Source organism: Salvelinus fontinalis, chromosome 14 (assembly GCF_029448725.1).
Source record: "Salvelinus fontinalis isolate EN_2023a chromosome 14, ASM2944872v1, whole genome shotgun sequence".
NCBI classification, from domain to species: Eukaryota; Metazoa; Chordata; class Actinopteri; order Salmoniformes; family Salmonidae; genus Salvelinus; species Salvelinus fontinalis.
Window position 1 is genome coordinate 28,850,751 of NC_074678.1, and position 15,873 is coordinate 28,866,623.

Consider the following 15,873-nt stretch of genomic DNA (forward strand, 5'->3'; position numbering starts at 1 on the left):
ACAGAGAACCGCCTCTTTAAAAGCGCTCATGATCTATTCTGCATGCAAATTGTGCTTTTGACAGTATCCTCACCACTCCACCAATGAAGGACCATGGAGACAGCGAGGAAGAAGGGATAAAGTACCTAGCAGTAACAAAGTTGATTGGGGGGCCTTATTAAATTTGTTTACACTTCCTGCTGAGCTTCATTCTGTCAAAAATACTTTCAACTCCATGGGACGTGTGCTTTGAGTTTTCACCAGGGGAAAAAAATGGCTACCATGATTTACCCAAGACCCGTCAGTCAGATTGACCAATTATAATTTCTACCTCCTGCCACCGGCACTACCCATGCTCAGCTGTCCATTGTGCCTCAGTGGCTGGGTATCTCTGCTTTCCCACAGAGTAGCCCAGTGCTGAGAAAGGTAATATCTCCATGGTCTCTCTGGGTTCCTGGCCGAGGCACTACGGCACACAAGCAAAGCCTTCAAAGGAGCTCTAGCGTCAGCCTGAGGACAGACACCGGGCCTACTGATTCAACAGAACGCTAGCTAGCTAACACTAGCTTCAGATTAGAGCTTGTTTCCCCTGACCGGGCTGAAACACAATGCTGGATTTACAGCCTCCATTAATGCCACTGGGCATGGTGTGTGGGAGGGACCTGATTCCTCTGGACTATAATGGAGGCCTTAGTGGGTTCAGAGTGTAGGAAATAAATATTGGTTCATGAATCTAATGTGTGTGAGTCATGCAAGGCGTGAGTAAGGCAGTGTCTCTGGAGGCTGTGTCTGTGTGGAGGAAGACGGAGGGGATAGAGGTCCATTAGAAGAGGTTAAAGTTCACCCTTTTAGATGAGTGAGTCGACAAAAACACATCATCCAGGCCTATCCTTAATACTTATGTACCGGTGATTTAATGTCATGGGTTTTTATTATCGAGGATTTTGTTGTGTATTATTTAGATTTGAAATAAGATTGTATTTATGTGACTATGAAACAGTACCTCGCATTGGGAGTGAGGTAAGAAGTGATTTGCAAGGCTGGAATATTTTCTCTTATCGTACATCACAACTTGACAAAATCCATAAATTTTCCATTACCTATACTGTCTTCATTATTCAATAAATAACACACCAGATGCAAGAACAAAATTACAGAAGGGGAAATATATAGCCAACATAAAAGCATTTGGATGCAAATTTTAGAGCATTTATATTTATAGAACCTAAAACATGTACATTAAGGTTGATGAATGGTTAAAGCATTACAATTTTACATCCAATATAGTAAAGATTCACATATTTATATTATATATAAAGCTATATTTACTCTCCATATTTTTTCCACTCACAGTAAATCAATCAGCATCCTCCCAGCACACAGTACATTAGGTTGGCAGAAAAAGTAGCTGGCGCAGTGTGTCTGCCCGGCCGGCCTGCATCAGGGCCCCTCCCCTCTGGCCTAGCAGACAGACAGGCCTGCTCCTTCAGCAGCACTGTCATCACCATTGGTAATGTCGGGTAAAAAGCCATTTTTGTGGCTGTCTCCTTACCATCTTTGGCTGTGTCAGCAATCCCTTCTCTGCCCAGCCCTGTAGCTGCGGGAGTTCTGCCTGACGCCACTGTGTCTCTGTCGATCCCTAGGAGGTTTCAGGGTCAAGATTTAACATGCTTGTTTTTCTACACAGGCCTTACGGTCACCAGCCACACTAAAACACACAGGTGGCTTTGCTTCCTTCCAGGTAGGGGTTGGTTTCTGTATAGGAATAGTGCTCATTGAGACTTGGGTATAATTCAGATAAGGGACAATTACTGTAATGTTGGTGTTGAGTATGACGTGGTCTATTTGGGGAGAGGAGGATAGACCTGACTTGGGAACTATGGTGACCTCTGTAGCATTAATGATATGGATATCCCTCTCACTCCTGGTGAGTAAACAAGCCCCTTGACAAAGACAGCTCCTCAAATGAGCTGCGGGCTGCAGGCAGCAGCATCCTTTGCACAATATAGCGCTGAAGCTGTAACACCAGTAGCTAAAACAGCCAATTTAGGAGTAAAGGATTTTGAGCCTGACCTCTTGCTTCATTTACTCTCCCAGACAGAGGGATGAGAAGGTAGAGGAATGCAATGGGATGTAACCAGTCAGGGTCAGGTGATGGAGGAGGCCATTCATCCTCTGGGGGGTGTTATTGGGGTTCCAAATGAGAATGGACTGTCAGCTGGAGAGGGGAATGGGGAATAGGTCGGGGCAGCTTGTGTATTGTGACAGGTCGGCGTGTGTCAGGATGTTTGGGTTGATAATTTGGGGAATGTAAATTGAGCCATTATGGGTACATTTCCTTTATCAGATGCCACCTCTGTTTTAGTTTAGGTGAAGACCGAAGGTTATAGCAACATCTTACAGCTTTAGAATATAAAGAACACACTGTATTACACATTCATCTTTGGGGGATTAATACTTATGGTAATATACATTTTGATCCAGCTTTTTCTAATGATCTAGATTTTCCCATTCACAGGGATTCAGATGAAACAATACACTGCTTGAGTCAACCTGAACCATCATATACACAGGATTTGTCAAAGTGAATACAGGTATGACACAGACCCCTATTTTTAGCCAAAGAAACCAGCATGGGCTGGACAGCCTTAAATAGATATGCCCCCAAGGCTTGGATACCCAGTGGACATAAGAGGTCGCCCAACATGGTGGACCAACGTCCATTTTAAAGGAGAGGGCATATTGAACTGGCAACATCCTTTTTCCATTGAGTTTTAATCTCATTTAAAATTCTGAAAGCTAACCTGAAAAGAGATGTTAAACAAAGGTGAAACATTAAAAGCATTTTTCACCCCAACTGCTATGGATAGTTTTAAATGGGCGAGTCTAAAAATGAATGATTTTGCCGAAGTAAGCATAATATGCAGCATGTTCAAATGAGGTCCCAAAACATGGTGAAAAGCAGCAAGCAGGTGTAGGACTAAACATTGGCTATGGTTTCCAAAACATTTTAGCAAATGATGTACTACCCACTCTACTGAGAGGTTGTGGGTAGTATTGCAGCAAAAGGGTAGTTTGTGTTTGTGCATTTTGTATTTACATACTGTAGCTACAATATTAACTCTATGCAAACAAATATCTATTCTAAAACCAATTTCCAAGCAAGCATACAGTTGCTGAAATATTGAGAGATTTTAGTGGGTATTAGATAAAGGCGTATGGTAGCTGAAATCTACATTCTATTGTTTTATAACCAGTACCATAACAGATATGCAGCCAAGTGTATCAATACAGCCACTAATAATGATTCTCTCCCTCTTTCTATGTCTGTCTGCCTCTCTCCAGTATGAACACACACACACACACTTCCTGATAACATTCAAATGAAGGGACAGTGCAATTACGTTAAAAAAAACAACAACAGATGAGCAATCGCTCATGGGTACAATTTCAATTATTCAGGGAATACATTTTTGTTGTGCGCAGCAGACATTAGACAGAGTTATTATATAATCAATATACTCTCTAGTGTGTCAAATATTTGACACCCTGTGAGGGCTCCCCATCTCCTTGAGCTCCTGAGGTGAGCGGTGTGTGTCTGGTATGGCAGTCATGTAGAAAATGTTATAACTGCCCACAGAGGACATTATCTCCCTCCGCAGCCTGCGTCATCTAGCAAATCTCACATGACCAGAAGCCTCTCCTCTGCCACGGTGACACTGTGAAAGCGCCACTTTACTGCCAGGCAGACCTCCCCTGCCCAAACGAGCTTAGACAATCAATTTCCCGTGACTTTGCTGGGATGGATGGAGAGGAGACACTGCAGTGGATCAGAATGCGGCAGTAGTATAATTGAACTGATAGCGCCTGGCACAAAATGGAGGTCAGTTGGATGGTTGTTTGTGATTTCAATGTCTCGCCACATCCCAGCATTCTCCTATATGCTAGAACAGAGGATGACCCCAGCAGGATATTATACACTGACTCATTAGACTATCAGTAAAATTATCCTTTTAGATTTTCCTGTTTACATGGACATGTTCAATCATAAAACACGGAATGAAATCCAATCTGTTAAATATTTCATATTTTTTAATCAAAGGGTTGTCCATCGTACAGTAAAGTATTCTGTAATTCTGTCCTCTAACAAGTACGCTAATACAGTGAAAGGTCATAGTGTCCTCGATCAATTGAAATGCTCATTTCAAGGAGAGGGTAGGTCACAAACTCAACCATTGAAACCCCAGCATGCACCAACTCCTCAAAGTGCTTCAGAGTAAGAGGGAACTTGAGTTATCAAAGCGATTCAGACACATTAATATGATTTTTGTATCTTAACTCCAGGTCAGTGAAGTTCCCTCCATGCTATAGATTTTTTCTCTCCATCTTTTTATTTTTTGTTGCCTCTCCAGTCATCCTGCAGGTCAGACGGAAGCTGGGTCGGATCAATCAGGAAAGTAATCTGGAACACCTTGCGCCGCACCCGCCTGACTCCACCAACATCGATCCGCATCTACTTTGCCAAATTGATTTTTTTTCTTCCCTTCTCTGTGTGACTCAGAATAATAAATGTTTCAGTGCTGTATGTAAGCAATTTTTCATTTCACTTTGCTTGACTTTTTCCCCTTATGATGTCCACTGTTTTATAGGATCGATAGAACTTTCCCAGAACCCTCTCTTGGCCTCTCCACTGAGTAATCTACGTACACTCTCTAGGGTCAAAGGTCAGGAGATGAGAAGGCAACGCGCCGCTATTAATTGCAGAAGATGTCTGCAGCAGAGTCAAGCTCTTTAAATATCACAGCTACATCTAGTCTAATCTCAGACTACCTTGGAGACATCAGTCTTACATTGTTTCAATTTCATTAATTCTCTATTATATTGTCCAACTGTAGACACTTATATAAATCTCAGAATGTATCCTCAAAACAAACTTAAAATATACACTGGTTATACAATAAATATGAAATGCATGCAAGGTCTGCTTCTAGAAGGTCATAGCCTGACATTCTTTGACCATGGGCTAAATCTCAGATCCGACAGCTAAGTCTGTCTGTGTTACTCTCCACTTCTGAAAGCACCATGTGCATCAAATGGACTTCTCACTCTAACTCACTGGCTGTTAAAGCTTCCTGCTAGCATCTTAAATCACCCTCTCCTTCTTCCCAGCTCCGATGTTAATTGGAAAAACAACTTATCTTTTAAAAAAGCAAACACTAAAGCACAAGTAAACGTCCACCAGACTACTTTCAGGAAAGTTCAAATTGCAAACAAAGACCACTTAATAACCACTAGAAGGGAAACATTGGGAGAGCCTGAAACTTTTTCCTACACAACTGAATTATAATTAGGCCTGAATTCAATCAAAATGTAATCTAGCTTCTCTGCAGTGAGCTTTTTCCTGATTTGTTTTCATGGCATTGGAGTTGTAAACTGCCTTAGTCTAGAGAATGAGCAGCCCACGGACAGTGACCATAGGGACCTACGGGCCGCAGTCTACTGCCAAACTCTAGGTGGACTCAAGCCATTTGTACATTGGCTAAATCCCAACTCTGCACCAATGCATGGAAGCAGAAAATTGGTGAGCATCTTGATTCTGAGATGACACTTCAATTTGTGTGGCTCCACTGACCTGTGTTATCCTCCCCTCCCCTGAAGTGGTGTGAGAACTCCTGGCCACCTGCCTGGCAGCTTGGCCGTACCCTGTACCCTAGGCGTACATGTTCGGCCCCAGCCCTGGGCCCAGGGGCCTCTGGAGGTCCTGTCCATGAGCCAGCATGGGGAGAGGAGCTGTGATATCCACAGGCTGCAAAAGGCCAGCTGAGACTGAACTCTGAACACAGTGGTCCACTCAGAGGGCCTCACAGCCTCATCACTGACAAAACATCAATACTACATGTGCAGTGGTCTAATCATACCGCTCATGTGGGATATTAATGTTCCCTTAATAGGTTATTAAGTCTTCATGACAGATTACATTATTTCATTTAATACAGTTTAACTAAAGGAGAGAGAGAGAAAAAAATACCACCCATGTCTGCTAACCCCAGTCCTAAGGCTGATTCCAAACGACAGGGTCAATACACTGTCACCCCTCACTATGCACGCACCCGCGCCACTCTATCACTACTACATGATTGGACCCTCATCTACAGAAGTGGGATACTTCTGAATGAAGGTGACTACAGTACAATGCAGCCTTGGTTTGTATTAGTTCGTATTTTAAGTGAAAGCTCATTACCATCTTGAGGTTGTTTTTAGCCAGTGTAGAAGCCATGGTTCCACTGCATCAGCACCAGGTGTCAGATCACTGCACCTGTGCAGGCATCAATGTTCCTGACCAACAATAAGCTCATCTCCTTGCTCGTAAGGTCTAAAATAGAAATTATATGTAAAAACCCCAGCCTAGTTGTAATTAAATATTTACATGTTTTAGTTCAAATTAGAATGAACTAATGTACATTGGATTCTAGTTCATCAAACCTTTGCACATGCCTAAACACCATCCCCTGATTGTTCTTTTAATTCATGCTGATTTGAAGCTAGGATGAGTCATATTTGCTTGGGTAAAACAGGTATAGATGTACAAATAGCCTGTAGGTAAAAGACCAGAAATTAAGCTGCATTAGGGCAAAGCCTTGTATGCCTGCCTATAAGACAGAGAGGGAGAGGAAGAGTCCCAGGCTCCCTGCACACACAAAACACACACACACACACACACACACACACACACACACACACACACACACACACACACACACACACACACACACACACACACACACACACACACACACACACACACACACACACACACAAACACACACAAACACACACACACACACACACACACACAGAGAGAGGCCCAGCCAGAGCAGAGCAAGGCTCCTCCTAATCTAATCACTGCCTATGATCTCTGCTGCCCCATCAGCTGCTTCCCAGGCTGCCTGCCTGCCTGCCTGCCTGCCTGCTTGTGTGTCTCCAATGACCAGAATGTGTGCCTGCCTTCTCCTGACAGTCAGGGGCCTTGCAGCTCACACAGGAAGCTAAATCACACAGACACCAGCCGTTGCACAGGGCTTCATTCCAAGGCCTATGATAACAGTACATTGCTAGGAGATAATTTGGTTATTGATTAGGATCTGAACTGGAGCTCATATAATCAAATAGCTGCAAGACGAAAGGACAACCTGTCATCTATCTTATACGGAAAAGCAAGCACCTGGATGGAGACAGTTAATACATTATTTGAGAAGAGCAGGAGAGACAGATTCATTACATTTACATTTACATTTAAGTCATTTAGCAGACGCTCTTATCCAGAGCGACTTACAAATTGATTACATATCATTTCCTTGTATGACAGTTTAATGTACAGTATGTTCTGTATTAGCATCCATTGTTATATCTATCCATGTGCAGTACATTTAATTGTTCTGGTACTAATCATACTATACAAGCTCTATTATGAGTAATATTCATATTAAAAAAAGTGCATCTGTGAAACTAATCCTCAATTTGTTTGTGATATAATATACTAACTTGGAGCATATTAGGTCAATAGAAAATTGGAAACAGATTGAAATATTTTAAAAAATCTTCTCAAATTTAGCTTCTGCTGCAGTGAGAAGACAAAGCCTAAATGTATACTCACAGCTAAGATTACCCCTCCAGCATATCAACTAAACCATAAAATGTGGCATGCATTCAAAATAGAAGATTAATCTCCTTCTGCCGTGGTACAGTGTAATTGAAAATGCCCACAGGAGACTATCTATGTTCATATAGTATGTGCCAGAAAATATAGGGCTATTTCCATGGAAAATTCTGTAATGGAGTTTTATATCAATAGCATGCCGGGGAGACATGTATTTGGAAGATAGCAGATTGTACACATCTATCTCTCTGGATCCCAACTTGATGGTTCTGTTAATTGCTTCAAATGTTTATCTGTCTTGATAGATATCTGTAGTAAAATTCATATTTCCATCTAGTTTGAGGCGACCGTTTTACAGTTGATATGAAGGGAATAGGCCAGCATTTTTCAAACTTGGTCCTGGGGACCCCAAGGGGTGCACATTTTAGTTTTTGCCCGAGCACTACACAGCTGATTCAAAAAATTAACTAATCATCAAGCTTTGATTCTTTGAATCAGCTGTGTAGTTCTAGGGCAAAAAACAAAACTTGCACCCCTTGGGGTCCCCAGAATAGAGTTTGGGAAACACTGGTATAGGCATTGACAGGATGAATCCCTTTCCCAGATGAGAAAACCTCTGATGGCAGTGGAATTGTTCCATGTCATTTCAGATAGCCACGACACTCACCATCTCAGATTGTTCTGAAATTGTGTCTATAGTTAGAAATTGTGTCTATAGTTAGAGTATTTTGGGGGGGGGGGGTGCAATTAGCTTAATTTCTCAAATTAAATAAAATGAGGTTTCAGGAATGCTAATTGTATCTGTTATGAACTACAGAAAAGATATTAGAACAATCTGAGATGGTGGGTGTTGAAATCCTCTTTCTTGTGCTTTTTGAGGTGGAACGACCTAGTGATCAAATCTCATCGCCCTCATGCTTGCCTCAGCTTTTGACAGCGATAGAAAGATAAAGGTATGAACCATATACTTTTAGGCAGTAACTCTTTTATGTTCTCAATAGGGATTGAGGAAGCTTCTGTCAGCTCCACCACCCTGACCCCTTGTCTGTGGGTACCCTGTCCTCTATGGGTCTGTGGGTACCCTGTCCTCTATGGGTCTGTGGGTACCCTGTCCGCTACGGGTCTGTGGGTACCCTGTCCGCTACGGGTCTGTGGGTACCCTGTCCTCTACGGGTCTGTGGGTACCCTGTCCTCTATGGGTCTGTGGGTACCCTGTCCTCTACGGGTCTGTGGGTACCCTGTCCTCTACGGGTCTGTGGGTACCCTGTCCGCTACGGGTCTGTGGGTACCCTGTCCTCTATGGGTCTGTGGGTACCCTGTCCTCTACGGGTCTGTGGGTACCCTGTCCTCTACGGGTCTGTGGGTACCCTGTCCTCTACGGGTCTGTGGGTACCCTGTCCGCTACGGGTCTGTGGGTAGATCTGACTAGGAAATGTACTTCCTTCCTCCTTCCATCTCATTCCTAATCCTCCTCCCCTTTCTTTCTCTTGACCTACAGCAAGTAGAAACAGAATATTTTCCCCTGTTTATATTTACAGTACTAGGATTTGATGGTGCAGACTGTGTGTAAAGATGTAGGGAAGCGATAGGCCTAATGTGTCTGTTTGTAATCCAACCAGCAGTGCCATTTTGTTGCATGTTGTTATGTTGTATGTTAAATGTATAATTCATCTGGCAACAGAAATATAAATGTTTGATGCCTTCCAGGCTGTGAAGAAAATCCCCTGTTGGAGGGATGACCTTGAAACGTCCTTTATCATCACAGTAACTGGCCACTTTACTTGGCAACATGAACAACGAGTCGGAGCAACTGCTAACGATACCAAGCCTACTGCTGCTGCTGCTTTCGTTTCTCCTTTTCCTGGGATGCAAAATGTAGATCAGAGGAGTGTGCGGTTTGGGCACAGTCTCAGGAGTAACTGCCACTCAAATCCAAAAGTATGTATGAATACTAAAACACACAGAATACAGAGGAGGATGAAGAAAGAGAAGAGTAGAAATATGGAAGTCAGCGTTCTACTTCCATCTTTGAATGAACAGAGATATAGAGAGGATATATTAATATCTATCTATTTCCTTACTTTCCTTTAGTATATTTACTCAGAAAAGCAGGAGCAACAAACAACAAGAGCATGGCCCTGTGTTTGCTACCGGGTTGTTTGCGCTAAGAATTTGTAGCTGATTATTGTCTGTCTGTGGTACTTTCAATTTCCGCCAAAGGAATTAGGCTTGTATTTGTGAAGTCAGTTCCCCCTCACAGCTGAATTCCTTCATCTCTCCTTTCTAAAGGGGAAATTAAAATAAATAAATCAAATATATCACTGTGGAGGCCTATTACATTTTTAACTAAACCGTTTTGTTGATATTCATGTATGTTTAGTCTTCACACAAAAGGAATATTTAATAACAAAGCCATATATTTGAGACAATGGTTCAGAGCGGCTTATTCAAATGGGCATTAGCTCATTAGTCCCTACTGTTTTTGTCTGAGTATAGGCTAAGTTATGTTGAAAATGTGTGTTTTTCTTGCTTACATTAGTAATATTGATAACACCAAAACATTTATAGGGAGACTTATTAATGCTTATGGGATTCAACTGTGTTATAATTTCCTTGCTTTCCAATTCATTCAAATGCATAGTGTTATCAATAAAACAAAAAGCTTTTTTGAATCAATTATAAACGAGAGACATTTATGGCATAAGTTTGAAATTAAAATGTGAATCTACTTTACAAAGCAAATGTTCTACTATATGTGATTTATCATTCTGCTTTAAATCTCAATCCAAATGAATTACTATAGATCCCCCTTCAGGGCATAAATAATCAAAACATACAATTATTTAACAAATCACCACTTTGATTAAGATACTGCCATGTTAGTGACTATGCCTGACTGGAAGCAGGCAGGAGATAGATGATTGAGAGGACACCAACATGACCATGTGGCATTTCTGCTGGGAGTTGCATGTGAATAATTACCCACACTGCTCAGGGACTGGAGACAGTCCAAGTCCTCTCTTAGGCACGGTAGCATGTCAACAGCAACAACACGATCACATCTCACACAAAACATTGGAGAGCTGCGGGGTGTTTATTTGTCCACATCTGGCTATTCAACGGTTCTACAGATTGATTCAGATCTAAGGGCGAGGCATGTGGTCAGTTATATTTCTGTAATTAATGGTTAGATGCATCTATGATAGGGATGGTACTGAATATTGATATTATGCACTGATTACAGATGGGTAGAAGTAAACTGCCCTGTTGAGTAATGGCAAAGTATTCCACTGTCCATTTTAGTCAGCCTCACTCCTCTCTTAATTTGTCTACTAGTTAATCCAGCTCTCATTTGTCTATCTACATCTGGACACTTGTCAGTTGTACTTCTTTTCAACTCTATGAACAACTGCATCTGCAACGCATAGGATACAATACATTAACTACAAGACATCCATGACAAAAAACAATGTTTTACCTGTTTATTTCCTATTCAGTATTATATTGCAGCCAATATGTTACTGTTTATCATGCAACTATCATGTAATCCTTTCAAATACATCCCATTGTTACGTGTATAAAAATGTAACCATGATATTTCATACCTGATTGGATGGATGGAAACAGCACTCAGCAAGCTGAACTTTACCTTTACATGTTTGATTTGAGTACACTATTCTCAAGAGCACTACTCTCAAGGGCACAGAATCTAAGGCGGAGCAAGCTAATTTAATCACCACAAACCACCACCACGGTTGTTCAGCAGAACCTCTACTAGCTTTAATACTGTTCTTACACCCATACTTATACCTCCTTCACCATTACTTGATTCAGGTATAAATAAATAATTGTATTCTTCCAGGAGGACCTTGCCTCACCTATAGATCCTATCGCTGTTTGAGGCAATACTCCGTTTTAGAATGACTTCTCTTGACAACAATGGTAGCCTAAGCAAAGAGAACACAACCTGATCTTATAAAATATTATTCTTATTTGTCTCTTTACCCTCTCTCACTCCCTGTCCAACTGTGAGAATCTGAGAGCCCCGTTGACACTCCACTGTTATGCGTGTTAGCACCGTCAAGTGCAAACTCTCCCACCTTCTGAACCACACCATCCACAGCTCTTTACTCACCCCCAGTTCTCCCACTGAGGTCAGCAGCCCCCTCCTTTACCCACACCAGTCTGTGGCATACCATCCAGCTGCTCACAAAACCCTACTTTATATTAATCTGAGTATCTCTACTTATTAGCATTGATATATAACCTTGGTGCTGGATAGTAAAGATTGCACCATGATAGTTGTAACTCTAATGGAGGGCAGTAGAAGTGTGGTGACACTGCCCAGTGTTAGAGCCCCACTGACAGACAGCAGGGTGCTGCTCGATGAGGAGCGCGCTCAGTTCCACACCGTAAACACTAACGTTAGATATCCCCCCCCCCCCCCCTCTCTCTCTCCTTCCTTCTAACACTCCCAACGCCCCCGCCTCCCTCTTTTAGCACGGAGTTACTGGCATGTCCCTCCATCACTACGCTACAGAGAGCAGTCAGGGAGACAGGGTGCTATCGGTGTCACCATGGTTGGGAATTGCTTTCTTTTCAATTAGCATTTTGATTGCACGGAAAAGCCCACACACAAACTATCAAATATTCTCTTCGAAAAAATGAATAATGCTTCCCACATTCAAGATGCTAATATGGAAGCTGGCAAATTCCCTTTGTGACAGGGGCAACATTTTAAAAGCAGTACAATGCCATTTGAACATTTTATTCAGCTTATTATTAACAGCATACAGTAAAATAATGTTTGATATGTCTATGGAAATGTAGAAGTCAGGGAAAACAGCCTCTGTGAATGCAGAAAGGTTTTACAAAAATATTTGTTTGTTGATTTGGTTAGTCAGCCCTGCCACTTGGCTGTATGTTGTTGTTGTGGATGGATCAGAGTTAAACTGAGTCCCTGGCAGGCACTGCCTCCCACCAGCCGGGGGACAGCCCGGGGAGGAAGTGACTCTGAGCCCTTTGTCAACAATGGATGCACAAACATCCACCATGCAGCACAGACAAGCGCTACCAGCAGTGTCAGAGGCAGAATCAGAGGAGGCACAGGCGATTCTTTAAAAACCTGTCTAAGTGAGGGGAAATGTACACCAATGCAGGCATGCATATTACTTACTCACACACACACACACACACACACACACACACACACACACACACACACACACACACACACACACACACACACACACACACACACACACACACACACACACACACACACACACACACACACACACACACACACACACACACACACACACACACACACACACACACACACACACACACACACACTATTTCTACATAAACCTATCTCCCTTTGATACACTACACATTCACAAACGCTATTCACCACTGTAGGCCTACAGTACATACACTGTCAAACATTACAAAAATAAAACCTACCAAAAATGTGCACTATAAAACATGAATATACCAAACCCACAAAAGTACAATCAACTATTTACAATGAACAACATCATGAACAATATCATGCAGGCAAAATATCAGATAAAACAATGTACTTTACGTTTGCTGTGCACAGGTAACATGAATAGTTTACGATTGGGCAAACCTACAGGGAGGACAGGAGATTCACGCACCACCTCATGGTCGTAAAATGGGTGTCGATCCCCGAAACCCCTCGCCTCCATGCTTTTCCTCTCATAGCAATGACTATACCCATCGCCTTCTCCCAAAACTGGATGAATAACACCACATTAACTGTTAGGGAAGGAAGGCACACTGAGTGAGGCATGGTGCTACTGCTGCAGGCTGTCGGATGGATGCAAGGACACAACAAGCAGCTGGCAGGCTGCAGCCTCCTTACCATTTTAAACCCATTCCACTCCATTTGTGAGCCGGCAGCTGTTTTCTCTCCCCAGCGCCTGAGCAAATTTTCCCCTCACTTGGAGCTCTCTCTCTTGCTTTCTCTCTCTGTGATGGTCAGACAGTAGGCGGATTGTGAAAGCAGGCATTCCCTTCTTCCAGAGCGGCTTGGTGAGAATGTAAAAGGCTTCAACGTGAGCTCTGGGCTGCAGCCCCCTCCCCGGTCTCCTCCTCATCTGTGAGGTCAGAGCTCCCCTCTTTCTGGAAGCGTGTGCTGCAGCATTCTCACTGGCTCCTGCGCCTGTCTTTCCAGCCCACTCCTCCACAAAGTTAACACATTCACTCTGGTAGCCTCACAGATGCAAGGAGCGCTTGGCAAAGAAAAGCTTTTTGGTACCAGCAAAGCAATCAATCGCTGCTAAGGTCTTTGCTTGAGTGAGCACAAAGAGTGATTGCACCCTCAGGCACTATGGTAATAGGATGCCTGAACAGCACTATGTATATAAATTAGCTGTTACTGCATGCATGATTAAGTCTGCAAATATACACTACGCTAGTTGTATACATTCATATGAGCTCATATTTGTTGCATGCATCTTATTCAAATAAGGATGGGAATCCAGTTAAAACGTATGTCATTTACAATTCATGAAACATATCATTAGATATTGCTAAAACAAATTCAAAATACAAATGTTATATAGCCTAATTTTAAGTTGCAGTTATTAAAATAAAAAAAATAGGCTGTTAACCCAAGGCTGGCTTAGTTATTAGTTAACACAGGCTACTACTGATATGCATACAGCTATCTATTTTAACAGTGCATTGTGAGTGAATTAATGTATCAGTGTCCTCTGTTTTTAGTGTATGCAATATAACGGTCTGACTTTTAGAAGTGTGTGATGTGAGAATGTAATTGTGTGATCGTTTTAATATAAGGTAAATCCTAAGAAAAATGTCCATCCTGGATGGACAATAAAGTTGTATTCTATACTCACGTCAAACTGTAAATCTCACACACACACACACACACACACACACACACCTGCAGGAGCGACACATCTAGAAACAACAAAGCGCCCCAAAAAATTGGGATAGGTTCACTACGGATTCAAACACAAACCCCATACGGAGGTGTATCACCTGGCTAGGCTACTGCTGCAGAGGTGCAATGATGACGGTGACTCAAAGCAGTTCATTAAATGTAGACAAATAATAAGATAGATATAGCTTATAAGACAGATGCCTTAGCATAGGCTAAACAAATTGTTCCCTACTCACCATGACCATTCTTGTTTCAGGTTGAGGAGGATAAAGCGAAAGGAGGGCAGCAACTATTTAGTCTTCGTGTGGATAAAGAAAATCGGTTGTTAAAGGAGTCGATCCTAGTGCTGGGCGCGCGTGGTCCCAATGACAATCGGATAAAGAAGGCGCGTGTGAGTGGATGAACGTGAGCCTGCAGTGTGTGCAGCGTGTCAGAGGCGAGCCGTGGGTGGAAATCTCTTCGGGAGCGTCGGAGAAAAGAAACGGTCCCAAAAAATAAAACAAAACTAAAAGGGTAAGTCTTCACTGAAAGGAAACAGCTAATGCCAGCAACCCTTTTCCTTCAAACCATTTATGGGTTATTCAGTCTGTATGGTTTAGAATCTCATTGGCTGCGATAGAGCGGGGAAGGGGTGGTGCGCTAGTGGAGGAGAGTGTTGGAGGAGGGCTATAGACGGAGCAGCAGGGAACTACGGGGGGCGATGGTACCGACGTAAGATGCTATTTATATTACGCACTACAACATCTACAGTATTCATCTCACCTCCAAGCGAAGGGAGAGAAGTTAATTGGCAGTTGTAACATGGAGCAAGGTAGCCAATAACCACCTCGAACCACCACACACGGTGCGATGAGGTTTTGTAGCCTACATGGATGGAGACCTAGCACCATTAACATTGTGTAGAGAAGTGCAGTAGCTTAATCGTTCCTCTGCATGGCATTACACAGTAGTATATCTGCCCTTTTGATGTTGATGATTTTGTTCATGTTACAGCCTTGCCCAGGCTCGCCACTCTATACCCCCTGCTCCCTCCTGTCTTTTCTGGGAGCTTCAACCACATGTGCTTCACTTCACAGCTGCACGCAAGCACCATCAATAATTACAGCTCTGTGGTTGTAGTGCTCTGGTGGGAGGACTTTTGTACTATAAGCCTACCACTAGGCAGGGCCAACCCGTTTAGGTGATTTCTGCTATATCACCCAAATAAATAAATCACAGCACGATTTTGGACTCATTCAGCAGTTTTTACCTGATTTAAGTACAATACCATCGGAAATTAATGTTGAAAGTTAAATTTGTA

General features: G+C 42.6%; 1 protein-coding gene across 9 annotated transcripts in view; it reads right to left on the bottom strand.

Moving 5' to 3' along the window:
* Nucleotides 1–15,873, bottom strand: part of LOC129810576 (ELAV-like protein 4) — an 80,140-nt gene that overhangs the window by 45,640 nt on the left and 18,627 nt on the right. For 5 of the 9 annotated variants that reach the window (XM_055861231.1, XM_055861229.1, XM_055861232.1 and 2 more), the window contains one exon: nt 1,532–1,618. The exons of 1 other annotated variant lie outside the window; for it this stretch is intronic. In XM_055861231.1, coding sequence (XP_055717206.1) covers nt 1,532–1,618 — 87 coding nt within the window. Of the gene's footprint in view, nt 1–1,531; nt 1,619–13,529; nt 13,751–14,809; nt 15,233–15,873 lie in introns of those variants that run through there. 3 more of the 9 variants (XM_055861236.1, XM_055861234.1, XM_055861238.1) reach the window with 3 other exon arrangements.